Here is a 14,817-nt window from a genome sequence, read left to right on the forward strand (position 1 = left end):
CCCTTCGGACTCTTTATACTTTTTTAATTAATAAATATGGAAGATAAGCAGAGGTTTTTCCCCCATTTCCTGTTCAAACTTGAAAAAAAATGTTCCCAAAAAAAACCGTAGCATACTTTTATGGGAGGGCCACAAAACAAAACACAAAAAGGCAACGAATTAACGACATGTCGAAAGCAAAAACAAAAAAAGAAAACATTGAGGCAGGTCACAGATCGCCACTGGGGGGCAACTTGGCACATTTGGGCCACTTTTGGCCGTTTTCAAATGTCCACAATACAAAAGCTAAGCTATGAAGAACATTTTTCTTTAAATTTTACTCATGAGTCCCTCGATAAAAACTATTCTCATGTTAAGCAATCTGCAACTTTTCATTTTTTATTTGTAGTCATTATTTTAGCCTCTGAATTTAAAATTTTCCTACAAACGTTTTGGGTTATAAAACTTCACTTCAATTGATCTTTTCTATATATACAAATAGATATATGTATGTATTTATATGTGAATGCGATGTGAATTGGTGTAAAAGTGATAACAACTTGATTCTCATATGCTTGAATGCCTTTTGTGCAGACAATCAATCTATGTATTTGTATCTATTGTTATGACCGTGTGTGTAATATGATAATATGCATACCTAAATCTATTATTATGCAACATTAATAAAACATTTTGTATAGAATAGATTTCCATTTAAATGTCTCTTGGTCTTGGCTTTTTATCAGCATTTCATTTTAAAACTTCACAGCTGGACAAGTTATTCCCATTCCACCAACAGCGTTCTCCCTTTCATTTCACACACACACACACACACATAAATTAGAGAAGATTGACGCTTCAAGACTTAAGCAGACTTGAAGGTGTTTTTCCTCATTTTGTCGTCCATGTAAAGCTGGTCATTTATCAACTTACTTTGCTTTATCTAGTCAATGTGCTCAAAAGGTGCAAATCAAAGGAAAAAACTACAAACAGAATACTTGCCTAATCCAAAAAGATTCATTTCAACTGTTTAAAAAAAAAAATACAAATAAATGATTCAATTTGGACCTCACTTTAAATTTAAAGCTTTCAACAATCATGTAAAATAGTTAATGATGGATGATCCATCTTTTGAAAGTCAAATAAAAATTTATATTTTGATCGTAGGTGCAATTTCTTATACAAGTTAGCCTATTATGCCTGTTTTCACTGTATTTTCACATATTTGAATTTAAATGTTTAATATATGAATAAACTAGCAAATTATCAAATGGAAATCAATTCGAAATGTAATTGAAATGGAATTTCATACAAAAATGATTCATTTCAAAAACTAAGGCCATTTTTAAATAATTTCCTAGATTTTACATTAAAGTATTATTTAAGTTGAATGATTTTTTATAAAGTTTTTGGGCTTTATTTAATCATTAATACTAAATGGTTTGATTTCCTGTTTTTATTTCCACTTTCGACATTTCAAATTAACATTAATTTCAAAATTGTTTGAGTTCAGAATTTGTCAGTATTCCAAAGTTCATTTGTCCGAAACGAAATAATTGGTATACACCTGTTGTTTGGACAATCGATTCGCATTGTGGCTTTATATTTCTTATCAAAATCAGCCACAATTGGCGGCTTTAATGTCTTTTACCCTCAACAACAATTACACCAAAACACCACACACACGCAAACACACGCACACACATACACCCATTGAGACTGCAATAAACCGTGGGTAATGTTTAGTCCAGGTTGCTTATCAGAGGTCGTAACAGATGTACAATTGAAATCAATTTCCCAGCATTAGCCATATCAAATATATATGTACATAACGATAAGTTAAAATTATGTACATATACATGTACTTTGTTGTTCTTTTTTTTCTTTTTGTTCACTTACATTCAATAATTTTTGCTTATATTTCCAAAAAAAAACAAATCAATTTTTCAATTCGAAAATCGTAGCATATTTCGCGGCGCCCACTTTCAAAAAAACATACAACAACAGGACAAGAAAAATAACGAACAAACCGAAGGTACGAACGAAGTTTGAATTTGATTTTATTTGAGTTCTTTGTTGGAATCCTTTGAATTGGCTTCCGTGGTGTTACTTCGCTTGCCTTTTTCTCTGGGGGGCGAACCAACAGCAACGCAGTCTCGCGACCAACTGAAGCCCCCAGCCAGTTGGCACCAGCATTTTAAGAGGAAAAGCCCACCAAAACGATTGAAGCAGTCGCAGCCACCTAGGACATGGGCGGTTGGTGGTGGGCAGATGGCCAGAAGCAACAAATTGTCCGTTACAACAATCTAGCAATATAAATTCAAAGGGAAACAAAAGCTTTTTTAACCATTGGAAAATCGTTTTTCAATGTGACAATTTGGTTTCTTTTAAACATTAGTCAATTTTTTGTTAAGTTATTGCTTTTATTTGTTGAGAATTCATTTAAAATCAATTTTCAAATATGATTTTAAAAACAAACTATATCGGCTTAAAAACGCTTTCGATGGCCAAAAGCAAAGCAGAGCTTTTGCCAAACAATGACGTTAACGCAAACGTAAGAGATTACGTCAGTTGGCTCTCCGTTCAAACAGATTGGCTGGCTCTCTGTTTACGTATATGCGTGTGAGGCAGAGAGCATGTTAATTTGACAATTCATTAACCAGGGCTGGATAATTAGTTGAATGATGAATTAAATTGACTTACAATAAGTTAATGGATTTCGATACTCAATTTTTGCATAATTCTCGAATATTAATTCAAATTTATTTCCTATATATTTATTCCAGAATTTACGCGCTCCTGCAAAGATTTTAGACCAGGGCTACATGACAAGTATATCAGCTGTTGGATTATTGAAAATGCCCTTAACCAGGTAAACGTATTCAAAATCAAAGTATCTTTCCAAATTTACATCCTTTTTTAAAGTTAAAATAATGTCTTTCAATCTGCATATAAAACTCGACAAAACTTTCAATTAGAAAAGTGATTTTGCACTTTTTATGATGATTTGAAAAACTTAAAGTTCTTGGATTGCTAAATGCCCTGAGCTGGCTTAAACCGGCACTGATCAAATGTGAATGAATACATACATACATACATAAATATAACTGTTTTATTTAGATCCTTATATTATTAGATAAACAAAAAAAAAAAGGGAAGAAATCTATGTATTTTATTTTATAAGTATTAGAAGTTTGAATTTATTTAGTTTCTATAGATCATTGGTCCTATTACCATCCTCCGGCCAAACGACGCCCTCAATAAAGTCCAAATAGGAGGCGACACGTGTATAGAGTCCTGGCGTTTTGGTGGCACAACCGAAACCGGATGCTATAATACCCACAATGGTATAATTGCCATCCGTGAGATTTCGCTCAAAGATCAATGGTCCGCCCGAGTCGCCTTGACAGGCATCGGCCTTCTGTCGTCGCTTATCGGCGGCACAGAGCAACGAATCGATCACTCCTTGTTTCAGTTCTCTCTTACTGCTCGGCTGTTCGGCAAAGAGTTCATTGCACTGGGACAAATTCACATTCTCCAAGGCGGCTCTAAGCAGGATTTTCGATTGTTGTCGAGCTGTAAACACAAAGCAATTATATATTTGGCCATTATCTCGTGATCTGTGAATGTGTTAGCTCACTCGTTGTATTCATTACACCCCAACCGGCTACAAAAAGGCTGGCTGTCGCTGGTGGATCTCTGGCATCCGTTTCGAGGCAGGCTGGAAAAATGTTGCCCCCGAGAATGGGTTCCGTAGCTAGCTCCAATATGGCAATATCATTGTATTTGCTGCTACTCAAATAGTCGTCATGGATTTTAATATTCTAGACGAATATGACAATAAATCGATCGATCGATTGATAATTAACTTTTTGGTCAATTGATAATACCTTACCGATATGGGAATATCCTGATAGCCAGGACTTGGTGTCTCCAGATTCACAGATCCAAGTCGTACGAAATCTGGTGTATCATCGTTCACACAGTGGGCGGCGGTTAAGACAAATCGAGCCGCTATCAATGAGCCACCACAGCGAAATTGATTCGAACCAAATTTACTAAATGCTATGGCCGCCATATGGGGATAAACTCCAAGATTGACAGGAATACCCTCCAGAATGTGAGGGGTTAGAGCGTCCTTGTCCATTCTAGACTGAATCACATTGCAAGCTGCAAAAAGAGTTTTAAGAGACAATTAAGAAGATAAACATAATTGGACTTGGAGATTTAATTCACTTACCTCGCACCACAGCCCTCTCTCGAGGAACATCCACTCGCGTTGTTGGCGTCGGAGCAATCGTCCTAGTTGTTGTCGTCGTTTCACTGTAATACGTATTAGTTTCGTATAGAATTAGCAATTGCAATGGCACAAAAAAAAAAAAAAAAGTAGACGAACAATGAAAACAATCTTTGCATGCTTAGGCCAATTGATGCCCCTGATTAGAAGATTATAGACGAACCCAAAGATCAGACCAGGTTGCTCTTTGGCCTGAAAACGAAACGGTGCAAATGGATCCAACAGTGTCCAATCCGTTGTTGTTGTTGTTGTTGTAGTTGTCCTCATGGTGGTGGTGCTGGTGGTTGTACTTGGTCTCGAATGCATCATCATCTCTTCAAAGGTAGACACTTGACGCGCCGCCTCAATGTCCATGCCCTGTTGACGCAATCTGTCATTGACCTGCTGAATGGGATCCCAGCCAGCCGGTTGATTCCATCTTGTTGGCTGCCTCGATGGTGGTCTATTTACTATAATTTTTGGCTCCCTTACACGTGGTGCCTGAGTGGGATGAAATCTAATGGCTTCATGGGTTTGAGTAGGTGTTCCCCGAGGTGGTTGCCTTATGGCTTCATGATTCTCATTCGGCAATATGATATTTGTCTCTTGCTTCTTTGGCTGTTGCTTCTGATTGAGCAGTTGTTGGAAGTCAAAGTATGGTGAAGATTCATCCAAATCCTTTGTCTTGGGCGCATTAACACTCGATTGATGCTGCTGTGGCTCTTGAGATGGCAATTGTGATGGCTGTGGCGAACTTTTGCTGTTTGGTAGAATTTGGTTTTGTTTCAGATATACATACATACAAATAAATATACAATTAAACAAAATATTTCATGCATTAACAACAACAACAACAACAGTAGCAGCAACAACAACAACAATTGGCACCAAGCTTGCAGCAGACGAAACAAATTAACATAAAGAATGTTTTTTTTTTTTTTTTTTTGTTTAATACTAATCTTTCTTACTCATTGGGACAGCAATCTTGTGCGGGACAGCAAACAATCTCCTCATATGTGCCAAGGCCACAACTAGGCACTTGCATACTGGTTAATCGTCCAGTACTGATATACTTAACAATACGTGGCTCACATTGCGATTCTAACATACAGATACCCTGCACACTCGGCAGATCCTTAATCACACATAATTCACCCACTACAAGTGGAAAGTAAAGTTCAAAGTTAGAACATTAATGACTTTAGATCACATTGATCATTGATCGAAACGTACCGTCTTGTGCCCAAATGCATTTGGCATTGATCAGTAGATAGTATAAACCACATAACACCAGATGATTGACTAGACTGACACTTTGCCTACGCATTGTAGCTAAAAAGAATTGTATTAAATGAAATTTCAGTCAAATATAATTGAAATATATATAGTTCGAAGCAATTTTCGCAGCTGATAATGTGGAACCTCTGATATTGACCCATATGTATAAGCTATATGTATATGTACATATATGATGTGTATATATAGACAAAAAACTAGCTTTAATTTTGCACCATCTGTAACCCACATATTCTTGCGAAAAAAAAAACAACAATGTGTTAACGATTACATATCATATTTGATATGACTAATTCGGGTTGCAAAAGTTTTGATAATACACACTTAAAAACCTTGGCCTAGACATTGTTTTAGATCGTTTCGTTTTATTTGATTTGTGAATGATCTTATCAATTTGTCAGTTTGGTTCTTATGACGTATGGAGCATAGGCATTTCCGGCTCGAAACAGTATTTTAATAAAAATAATTTTTTTAGTTATTAATTATTAAGAATTCTCGCCCAATAATTTATAAGGCATTACGTTAGCTATGTATGTATGTATTTATAATATATGGGACCTTTCGCACAACTTAACCACGCGGACTTTGGCTCACTTTATTTTTCTTAGACTTTAACTGTTGACTTTAAATGTTGTGACTAACTAAGACTTGATTCTGGTATGATTATTTCAATCATTGCAAACTTTAGAACAAAACTAATGTACTCATTGTGGCAAGTGTATATCAGAAAGTATGTCAGCATGAACTGATGAGATGATTTGATTATCTCTTTCATTGTTTGTCTAGGTCTTGGCAACTATTTCAACAAACTAAAAGCCAAAACATCTACACCCAAATTCAAATGTATATACTTAGATAACGTATGGATGAAGTAAAATCAATAAATTTTCACAAAAATAAGTCATATTTTTACACCTATATAATTGTAAATGTTTCTTTATAAACAGATTTTGTTCATTTCAAATAAGCTGTTAAGGATAATGGGAAGAAATACAAATCTCATGTAGAGCAAAACAAATCCAAAAAAAACTAAAATTCCTTTGTGCATAGTTTAAAATATAATGTTTCTCTGCAGCTAAATGTAATTCCCAATTAGTTTTAGCTTTGGTGTGTCATAACAAAGTCAAAGTGAGGCGATAAGAAAACTTGGAAATTTGTGTGTTAATTCGTATTGTTTTTTGAATTACTCCATTGATGATCATTTAAAAGGAAAAGCCTTGAAAAACTTTTTGACATATTGGAAATGCCCGTTAGTAGGTATTTAGTATAAACTAAACGTATTTCTGTTTTCCAAATGACATCACAGAATTAATACAATAGATAATAATTGTTGAGCGTCTACTTCAAGGCGTTAGAGATGACGAGTTCTCTCTCTCTCTCTCCCTCTCTCTCTGTCTCTTTCTCTATAAATCTCTTTTTTCTCATTGCAATGCATTCTTATAAATATTGCAGTATTTAATAAGTAAATATACTAGGTATATGTAATTTATGTGCACATATTTTTTATATTTATGATTGTGTATGTAAATGCAACACCCCTTCTCAGGCCCACAAACTTTATCTCACTCTCTCTCTCTCTCTCTCTGTCTCTGTTATTAAACGCACCTTTGACACGAATAGCCTTTCACCTTTTGATAAGAATTCTCGACTTCGATTTCGATTGCGACTATGAATTCAGTTCAGCGCATTCGATAAAAAAGATTGTTTATAAAAAAAAAAAAAAAAGCAATAAAGAAATGAACTAAATACACTCACTAGCACTCACACTCCCAAACACACACACACACACACACACACACGCACGCACAACAAAAAATAATAATAATTGTTGGAGTAAGTGAAGAAGCGACTGAAAAATATTAAATTTATGAGAAACAGCGAGTTTTGGGAGAAACCGGTGTGCCGGAACAAAGATCTCTGGGGAACTGAACGACAACGCGTCGCTGCGGCAACTGAGTTTGATTAGAACCGAAGCCAAGCCAGATCTTCCAGAAGAGACCCGAGACTGTCCCCCAGCTATACAGAATTGCTTTGCATGTTGATAGTACTGAGCGGGCCATCGAACCGGTTTTTTAGCATTTCACAGAATCACAAAACAACAACAACAGCAGCAGCAGCAGCACTACCAACAACAACATGAGCAACAATATGAGCAAAAAGAAAAATATAAATAATAATACATATAAGAAAAAATAACACACACACACACACACACACCATACACATCATACACTCTGAGCGTAGCTTTTGTAATTAAAAACAAGCGCAACTCTTGTCATGATTCAACTCTCGACCATGAGCAAATGGAGTCAACAGCAACAGCAACAACAACAACTTCTCGCTGCAACGACTTAACCTATACCCTGCAACTTATCAGACGACAAGTAACATTAAGTTTAATACATAAAGTCTTTTGGTCTAAAAATGCGGTTTACTTTATGAACTTGGAATATCTTAAGGATTGAGAATCGACTTCTTCTTCCTGCCTGTTTTCCCTAACCAAACACTTGCCAAAGAACAGTTTCAGAATCAACCTCAAGACGCTTTCCAAGTTGGCTTTAAAATCCCTCCTTGATCCTGTTTTAGGTATTACAAAAATCACTTGCAAACTAAACGACTCTTTTTGGGAAAACTTGTCAGGGTATTGCAAGGGAAATACACAGAATCAGCTGAATTGGCGAAACGGTTTAAAATATTTTTGGATTTACCCGGCACAGAGAGCATGAGAATAATTACATATCATATTTATATATTTACTACTTTGCTGCTCACCGGTTGATCAGGAATTGCAGGTAGTTAATACTTGCATTTTTAATTGAGCCATGTGCCTTTATGTATATATATTCCATATTATATAAACATATATATATTTATTCATATATGTATTGATTTAGATTAAGGCGACGGCGATAATGTTGATGGGCAATTTATTTAAATTTTCAACTGTATATTTGTGTGCACAAGCCAATTCACATTTGACTCATTATTATCAGTATATTGTTTTTGATATTTTTTTTTATTTATATGCGTTTATCCGAAAACAATTTAACCCGGCACATTGACTTTAAGATATATACTTACTAATCTATCCCATTTATCACAATGGGAATGAACTTCAAATTGAGTGGCAAATGTAAGTTAATTGAAATGAAAGATTTCTGCTCAATGTGTACTAAAAATAAAGTAATTAATGTAATTACTAATGACATTTTATATTTGTTTATGAATGAATTTATGTATTTATCAGACAGACAACAAAAACCGCAAAACACTTTCACTCATTATGCACTTGACAGGCAACTACAGTAAGACCTGCACCCTTTTCTATGGTCATGGAAGTAGCCTCTATGGGATTTATCGCATATAAGAAGTTTTTACTGTAGATTGAGTCAGTGTGTACAAGGTTTAAGTTAGGTTGGAAAGTACACAATGACTGCGGCATTTTCTTAAGGACCTCATAAAATAATTACTTAATTACACGTTAAATTGTCATTACTTTGACCTAGTCCAGCATTCATCGAGAAAACAGTATTGGGATTTAAATTGTTGTCGTTTCACAACACTCTTTCATATTAAACTCAATTGACGTCAAAAGACTTGTTATTTTATATCTTTCTACGTCAATGTGTAATTTCCATTAATTTTTAGATTTTCCAACTTCAAATTTGTAAGTAACCGGATATTCAATAATATCTGAATAAATGAATCGTGAAAGGGCTCAAAACCTTTTGTCCTTAATCACATGGAGGAGATCACTCTGTGTATGATTATTAATATTATTATTATTGTTATTATTATTATCTAAACTTATGCAAAGACTACTAACTAATTGACTAAACTACATACATACATAATTAACTTAAAGTAGGCAATTCACAGTCGTTGTTGTTTCTCCACAAAATTGATAAATGGCGGATTCAAAAGACTTGTAAAATACATGGCTCTTGCATCGCATTCGGCACCAGTGGGCGTGGCTAGGCCAAGGACACAACGATTGCCATTGGGTCGAATCAAATGAAGAATACTGCCAACAACAGCCGGACATGGAGCACATTTTGTGGCTCTCGAGAACATATTCAAATCATTTTGATTCTTGGGTTCAACGCACAGATGTGTCGCCGATAGTCCTTGAACATTACCAAGATTGGTTAGATCAGCGCAATCTGATGTGGGTACGAGTCGCATGGGCAATTCGTAGAGTGGACAATCTGTATCTATATATTTGAATGAGAGAGGATTATTATTGAGTACGTTGAGGAAGATAATTGTATTGGAAACTAACTATTCCCCTTGCCCCAAGCTACGGCAACAAGTTCACCACTGGCCTGAAGGCGGGTCAACTCGAATTGACTGCAAATGGGAGCCAATGTCACATTCGATGAGGTTTCTGTGCCCAGAACTAATGGCTTCAGTAGACGCATCAGGGCCAGGTCATTTAGATGATGAGCCAGGCGCTAACAAAACAATTAGGAACTTAATATAAATACTATTTATAGACAAGTTTTTCCGCTCACCACAATATCCACTAGATAGTCCTCATCGACATCTACATCCCTCAAATCGGCAACGCCAAAGACCGCATGACTTGGCCTCTGACAGCCGGCGCCACTCACTAATAGATCCGGAGTCAGAGCCAAGGCGGTGCACTCGTAGACATGGCCATCGAAGGCCGCATTGGGATATGCCAGAGCGGCCAAATGATTGTAGTGGGGCAATAGCTTATCCGCCTTAGCAATGGCCGCCGCATCGAGTTCATCCACATCATTCGTAGATGCGGGTGAATTCAGTGTCTCTTGCGAACTGTCCAGACGACTGACACTGGTCACCTTTTCGCCGGCAATCGGGCCACGTGCCTGGATGGGCAAATTGGTGGGGCAACATATAATCTCCTCGGTGGTGCCGCCATTGCAAGTTGTGAAATCATCATCGCGCAGTCTACCCTGAGAGATCAGTGGCTCAACACTGGGACATTTGGATATGGCCAAGCATTTGCCCTCATACAAAGGTGCCGAACAGGCGTCCTCCTCCTCGCGGCCCGATAATATTAAGCTAGGAGGCTTAGTCACTGGAACCGAACGTTGAACATATTCGCGATTGGTATTGAAAATATTTAACCAAAAAGGAGCTTCTGTCGTTGTGGTTTTTGTAGTTGTGGTGGTGATGATTCTTGGAGTGGTGCTGGTGGTGGTAGTTGTCGTTGTGGTAGTTGGTCTTGTTACTGGATATGGAGCACGTACTTCGATGTCGCCAACCTCATCCAAGGGGCAGCAAACCTTTTCAACGCGTACTGTGAAACCACAACTTAAAACCGTTGCGGCTGTCAATTGGCCACTTTCAATAAATTTCGCTAATGACCGACATTCATCCTCCGGCTGGCAACTGCTGCGATATGACGTGGCGCAAGGATCACCGACTGTAATACCCAATAATCATCATCATCATCTCCATATCATCGAAGTGTAGAAAACTTGATGTAACAACTTACATACATACCTTCCAAGTTGAAATAGGCCCAACAACAGTTACTAAACCAGATTAAAGCAATAATTACGTTATAGCCAGAATGTAACATTGTTATTCTCTGATGATGATTTTTATTTCTGATAGATGCGCACATCGAGCAGCCCGTTCGGATTGCTGGCCATAAACTTACTAATCAACACAAAAAATATTCTCTACCAGCCTCAACTAGTTCAACTCAGAACTCGAAGCAAGAGAATGCCTCAGAGACTAGAGTCGGTGAGAGAGAGAGAGAGAGAGCGAGAGAGAGAGAGAGCGAGAGAGAGAGAGAGAGTGAAAGAAACGTGCTGATTCTCTTGCTTCACGTTTATTCTCATGAGCCTTTTCTTATCCCAAAAGAGATGCGGAAATTTTACTGAATCACAGGAGATCCAAATCTTTTTTTTTTTATGTTTATATAGTGTAAGATTCCAATTATTTACAATGTCTGTTAAATGCTCATGCATATACCGAAACCAGTATTATAGTATCGATTGTTAGTAATAAGTATCGATTATTAGTAATAAGTATCGATTGTTAGTACTAAGTATCGAGGTTAGCGATAAGTTCTCGATAGGCACGAGACGGCGTCGCTCTCTTTTCTTCCGGCCTCGAAACGAACAAGACGTCTGCGGACAAACCAAAATCAAATCCAAAAAATACTAATTAATCTTTATCGTTTTTGTTAAATAAATAGGTTGTAACAACTCAGAAGTGGGATGACCACCCGAAGAGATTCATATTTCGGGACACGGCAGACCACACGTTCGTCATCTCGAACGGCTGCCTCCACGCCCACCGCTGCGGATGTACCCACTGCTGTGACTACTGCTAAAGGAACGGCGGCCACTGGAGCCGCCGCGGCTGCGCCTGCCGCTGCAGTACCGAAATCTGCTGGGCCAACGACTGAAACACGCGCCTCTGCGAATCCCGTTGCGGACACACTCGCCCCTGCCGGGCTCGCCGCTGCGGAGCCAACTGCCGAAACACGTGTTGTTGCGGGTCCCGTGGCTGACACACTCGCCCCTGCCGGGCCCGCCGCTGCTGCATCCGCCCCTGCTGGGCCAACGGCTGCCACATGCGCCCCTGCCGGGCCCGCCACTGCTGCATCCGCCCCTGCTGGGCCAACCGCCGCCACATGCGCCCCTGCCGGGCCCGCCGCTGCCGCATCCGCCCCTGCCGGGCCAAAGGCTGCCACATGCGCCCCTGCCGGGCCCGCCGCTGCTGCATCCGCCCCTGCCGGGCCAAAGGCCGTCACATTCGCCCCCGCCGGGCCCGCCGCTGCTGCATCCGCCCCTGCTGGGCCAACCGCCGCCACATGCGCCCCTGCCGGGCCCGCCGCTGCTGAATCCGCTCCTGCTGGGCCAACCGCTGTCACAATCGCCCCTGCCGGGCCCGCTGCTGCCACATCCGCCCCTGCTGGGCCAACCGCCGCCACATGCGCCCCTGCCGGGCCCGCCGCTGCTCAATCCGCTCCTGCTGGGCCAACCGCTGTCACACTCGCCCCTGCCGGGCCCGCTGCTGCTGCATCCGCCCCTGCTGGGCCAACGGCTGCCACATGCGCCCCTGCCGGGCCCGCCGCTGCTGCATCCGCCCCTGCTGGGCCAACGGCTGCCACATGCGCCCCTGCCGGGCCCGCCGCTGCTGCATCCGCCCCTGCTGGGCCAACGGCTGTCACATCCGCCCCTGCCGGGCCCGCCGCTACTGCATCCGCCCCTGCCGGGCCCGCCGCTGCTGAATCCGCTCCTGCTGGGCCAACCGCTGTCACACTCGCCCCTGCCGGGCCCGCTGCTGCCGCATCCGCCCCTGCTGGGCAAACCGCTGCCACACTCGCCCTTGCTGGGCCAACTGCCATCATACGCACCCCTGCTGAACCAACCGCTGGCATATTCGCCCCCGCCGTAACCGCTGCCGCCTCTACACTCGCCGCCACTGCTGTACCCGCTGCCACTGCTGTACCCACCACCGCTGTACCCACCACCGCTGTACCCGCCGCCGCCTCTGTACCCGCTGCCACGGCTGTACCCGCTGCCGCCTGTGCACCCGCTGCCATGGCTGTACCCGCTGCCACTGCTTTACCCACCGCCGCTGCCACTGCTGTACCCGCCGCCGCATCTATGACTGTGCCTGCCGCAGCTGCCACATCCGCTGTGCCCACTGGCTATATAGCTGCCATGCGGGCTGCGGCCTCACTCGCCGCACCCGTTACGGGTCCCGACGCGGACCCATGGGAAGGGATGCCCGCTCTAGTGCCTTCCGTGTCGTCAGCCGAGGCCGCCCTCACACCGGCCGCTTCCGCTTCTCCCAGCTTGGATGAGCAACTGGTGACGCTGCGGAAACAACACGAGTTGCTGCAGCTACAACAACAAATCCTCAAACTGCAGCAAGGGATGGACGAATTCCGAGCACCGAGGCAGCAAGTCAGCGACGTGAGTGTCATCGAGAGCATGGTGGCTCGGTTTTCAGCGGATACCGCGTATGATGTAAAAAAATGGTTGACCGACCTGGAGGACGCATTCGAAATCCTGCAGCTAAACGATCGCCTACGTTTGGTCGCATGCCGGCGTATGTTAGAAGGGACGGCGGCGGTGCTGCTGCGCACAGTGTCGGTGCACAGCTACGAGGAGTTAAGGGCAATCCTCTTGCGAGAATTTGGACGCTCGCGCAGCACGGAGGAGGTGTATCACGCTCTGCGGAGCCGGCGCATCAAGGCCGGCGAGGGATGTCTACGATTTGCGATTGAAATGCAAGAGATTGCTATGAATGCTCCGATTCCGGAGAATGAGCTGGTCGATATGATTATCGATGGTTTGCGGGACAGCTCCACTCGAGTCGGCATGCTGTACTCAGCGCGGACAATGGCGGAACTGAAGCCACTCCTGGAACGCTACGAGCGCATCCGTGTACAGGCTGTCGCCTCCAAACAAAGCAGTAGCGTGAAGGCGCAGCCAGCGACCAATGCTGGAAACAAATCGGTTGGCTCCCCCATGAGTGAAACCAGATGTTATAACTGCTCGGGATGGGGGCACTACAAGAGTCAATGCCCGAAACCAATTCGACCCCCGAATTCGTGTTTTAAGTGTGGCATAGTGGGCCACATCTACAAGAACTGCCCGTCTCGGATCGGTAATGCCACCAAGACCACTGCTGCCGCCGCTGCTGATGACTCGGGAGATCGAGTAGACCATCTACAATGGGTGAGTGTCGCTTTTGTTTGTGATGAAGTGCAAGATAGGAAATTTATAGATATGTTTTCTCTCCTTGATTCGGGCAGCCCTAAAAGTTTTATACGTTACTCTGAAGTCCCTTCCAACTGCCGTCTTAGACCCCATAAATTGAACTGCCGTGGGTTAGGAAACAACCAACTTATGTCATTAGGCCAAGTCCAGTGTAGGATTAACCTCTGCAACACACAGACAATACATACGTTTGAAGTCCTGGCGAACCAAGCAACTGAACTGCCGATGATCATAGGCAGAGATCTCCTGTATAAAAATAATATTAGACTCTGTAAAATGAAAGAACTGAAATATAAAAAAGAATCATTGATACTCATGAACAAACCGACTGAATGTATAAATCCAAAAGTTATTGCTGTTCTGAAGTCTTTTAATATATTGAGGAAAGAGCTAGCGGTACTACCGCACGACAGGAATGAGATTGTGTCTGCCGAATTGTTGTCTGATTCTCCCCTTCTAGAAACTTCTGCCGTACCTTCGGAAACACTAAATGATGCACTCATGACGATAAATGCCATTGAGCTCCCG

The 14,817-nt window shown here is 41.7% G+C and overlaps 4 protein-coding genes across 7 annotated transcripts in view; 1 reads left to right on the top strand and 3 right to left on the bottom strand.

Annotated features, from left to right (window-relative positions):
- The window catches only part of LOC137586757 (uncharacterized), a 37,513-nt gene extending 35,438 nt beyond the window's left edge, over window positions 1-2,075 (bottom strand). Inside the window, exon 1 of the mRNA XM_068302905.1 lies at window positions 1,879-2,075. The gene's annotated coding sequence lies outside the window, so the exon portion shown is untranslated. The remainder of the gene's footprint in view (window positions 1-1,878) is intronic.
- A 998-nt stretch (window positions 2,076-3,073) lies between these two features.
- On the bottom strand, window positions 3,074-7,491 carry psh (persephone). 3 transcript variants are annotated; one of them, XM_068302499.1, is made up of 8 exons: window positions 7,157-7,491; window positions 5,489-5,587; window positions 5,224-5,413; window positions 4,440-5,015; window positions 4,220-4,302; window positions 3,875-4,149; window positions 3,620-3,803; window positions 3,074-3,555 (listed from the first exon to the last, which is right to left on the bottom strand). In XM_068302499.1, the coding sequence occupies exons 2-8, from the start codon at window positions 5,580-5,582 to the stop codon at window positions 3,191-3,193; spliced, it is 1,767 nt and encodes a 588-aa protein (XP_068158600.1). In that variant the 5' UTR covers window positions 5,583-5,587; window positions 7,157-7,491; the 3' UTR covers window positions 3,074-3,190. The 3 variants fall into 3 exon arrangements, with proteins under 3 accessions (XP_068158600.1, XP_068158603.1, XP_068158602.1); XM_068302502.1 differs by lacking the exon at window positions 4,440-5,015; XM_068302501.1 differs by lacking the exon at window positions 3,074-3,555 and having other exon boundaries at window positions 3,638-3,803; window positions 3,870-4,149.
- Window positions 7,492-9,313: 1,822 nt separating this feature from the next.
- LOC137587285 (uncharacterized) lies at window positions 9,314-11,212 on the bottom strand. 2 transcript variants are annotated; one of them, XM_068303613.1, is made up of 4 exons: window positions 11,045-11,212; window positions 10,069-10,964; window positions 9,834-10,005; window positions 9,314-9,765 (listed from the first exon to the last, which is right to left on the bottom strand). In XM_068303613.1, exons 1-4 carry the CDS (start codon window positions 11,166-11,168, stop codon window positions 9,425-9,427), a joined length of 1,533 nt encoding a protein of 510 aa, XP_068159714.1. In that variant the 5' UTR covers window positions 11,169-11,212; the 3' UTR covers window positions 9,314-9,424. The 2 variants fall into 2 exon arrangements, with proteins under 2 accessions (XP_068159714.1, XP_068159713.1); XM_068303612.1 differs by having other exon boundaries at window positions 10,066-10,964; window positions 11,045-11,211.
- Window positions 11,213-11,577: 365 nt separating this feature from the next.
- LOC137587284 (ice-structuring glycoprotein-like) lies at window positions 11,578-14,613 on the top strand. Its single transcript, XM_068303611.1, has 2 exons — window positions 11,578-14,247; window positions 14,325-14,613. Exons 1-2 carry the CDS (start codon window positions 11,770-11,772, stop codon window positions 14,328-14,330), a joined length of 2,484 nt encoding a protein of 827 aa, XP_068159712.1. The 5' UTR covers window positions 11,578-11,769; the 3' UTR covers window positions 14,331-14,613.
- The last annotated feature ends 204 nt before the right edge of the window (window positions 14,614-14,817 follow it).

This window comes from Drosophila tropicalis, unplaced genomic scaffold, assembly GCF_018151085.1.
Source record: "Drosophila tropicalis isolate 14030-0801.00 unplaced genomic scaffold, ASM1815108v1 contig_158, whole genome shotgun sequence".
Taxonomy (NCBI): domain Eukaryota; kingdom Metazoa; phylum Arthropoda; class Insecta; order Diptera; family Drosophilidae; genus Drosophila; species Drosophila tropicalis.

Coding starts and splice junctions, on each gene's coding strand:
- LOC137587285 (XM_068303612.1), bottom strand. CDS start 11,168: ATGTGCGCATCTATCAGAAATAAAAATCATCATCAGAGAATAACAATG. Junction 10,965..11,044: donor GGCCTATTTCAACTTGGAAG/GTATGTATGTAA, acceptor TGGGTATTACAG/TCGGTGATCCTTGCGCCACG. Junction 9,766..9,833: donor AGCTTGGGGCAAGGGGAATA/GTTAGTTTCCAA, acceptor TCAAATATATAG/ATACAGATTGTCCACTCTAC.
- LOC137587284 (XM_068303611.1), top strand. CDS start 11,770: ATGACCACCCGAAGAGATTCATATTTCGGGACACGGCAGACCACACGT.
- psh (XM_068302499.1), bottom strand. CDS start 5,582: ATGCGTAGGCAAAGTGTCAGTCTAGTCAATCATCTGGTGTTATGTGGT. Junction 5,414..5,488: donor ATGCATTTGGGCACAAGACG/GTACGTTTCGAT, acceptor TTCCACTTGTAG/TGGGTGAATTATGTGTGATT. Junction 4,150..4,219: donor AGAGAGGGCTGTGGTGCGAG/GTAAGTGAATTA, acceptor CTCTTTTTGCAG/CTTGCAATGTGATTCAGTCT.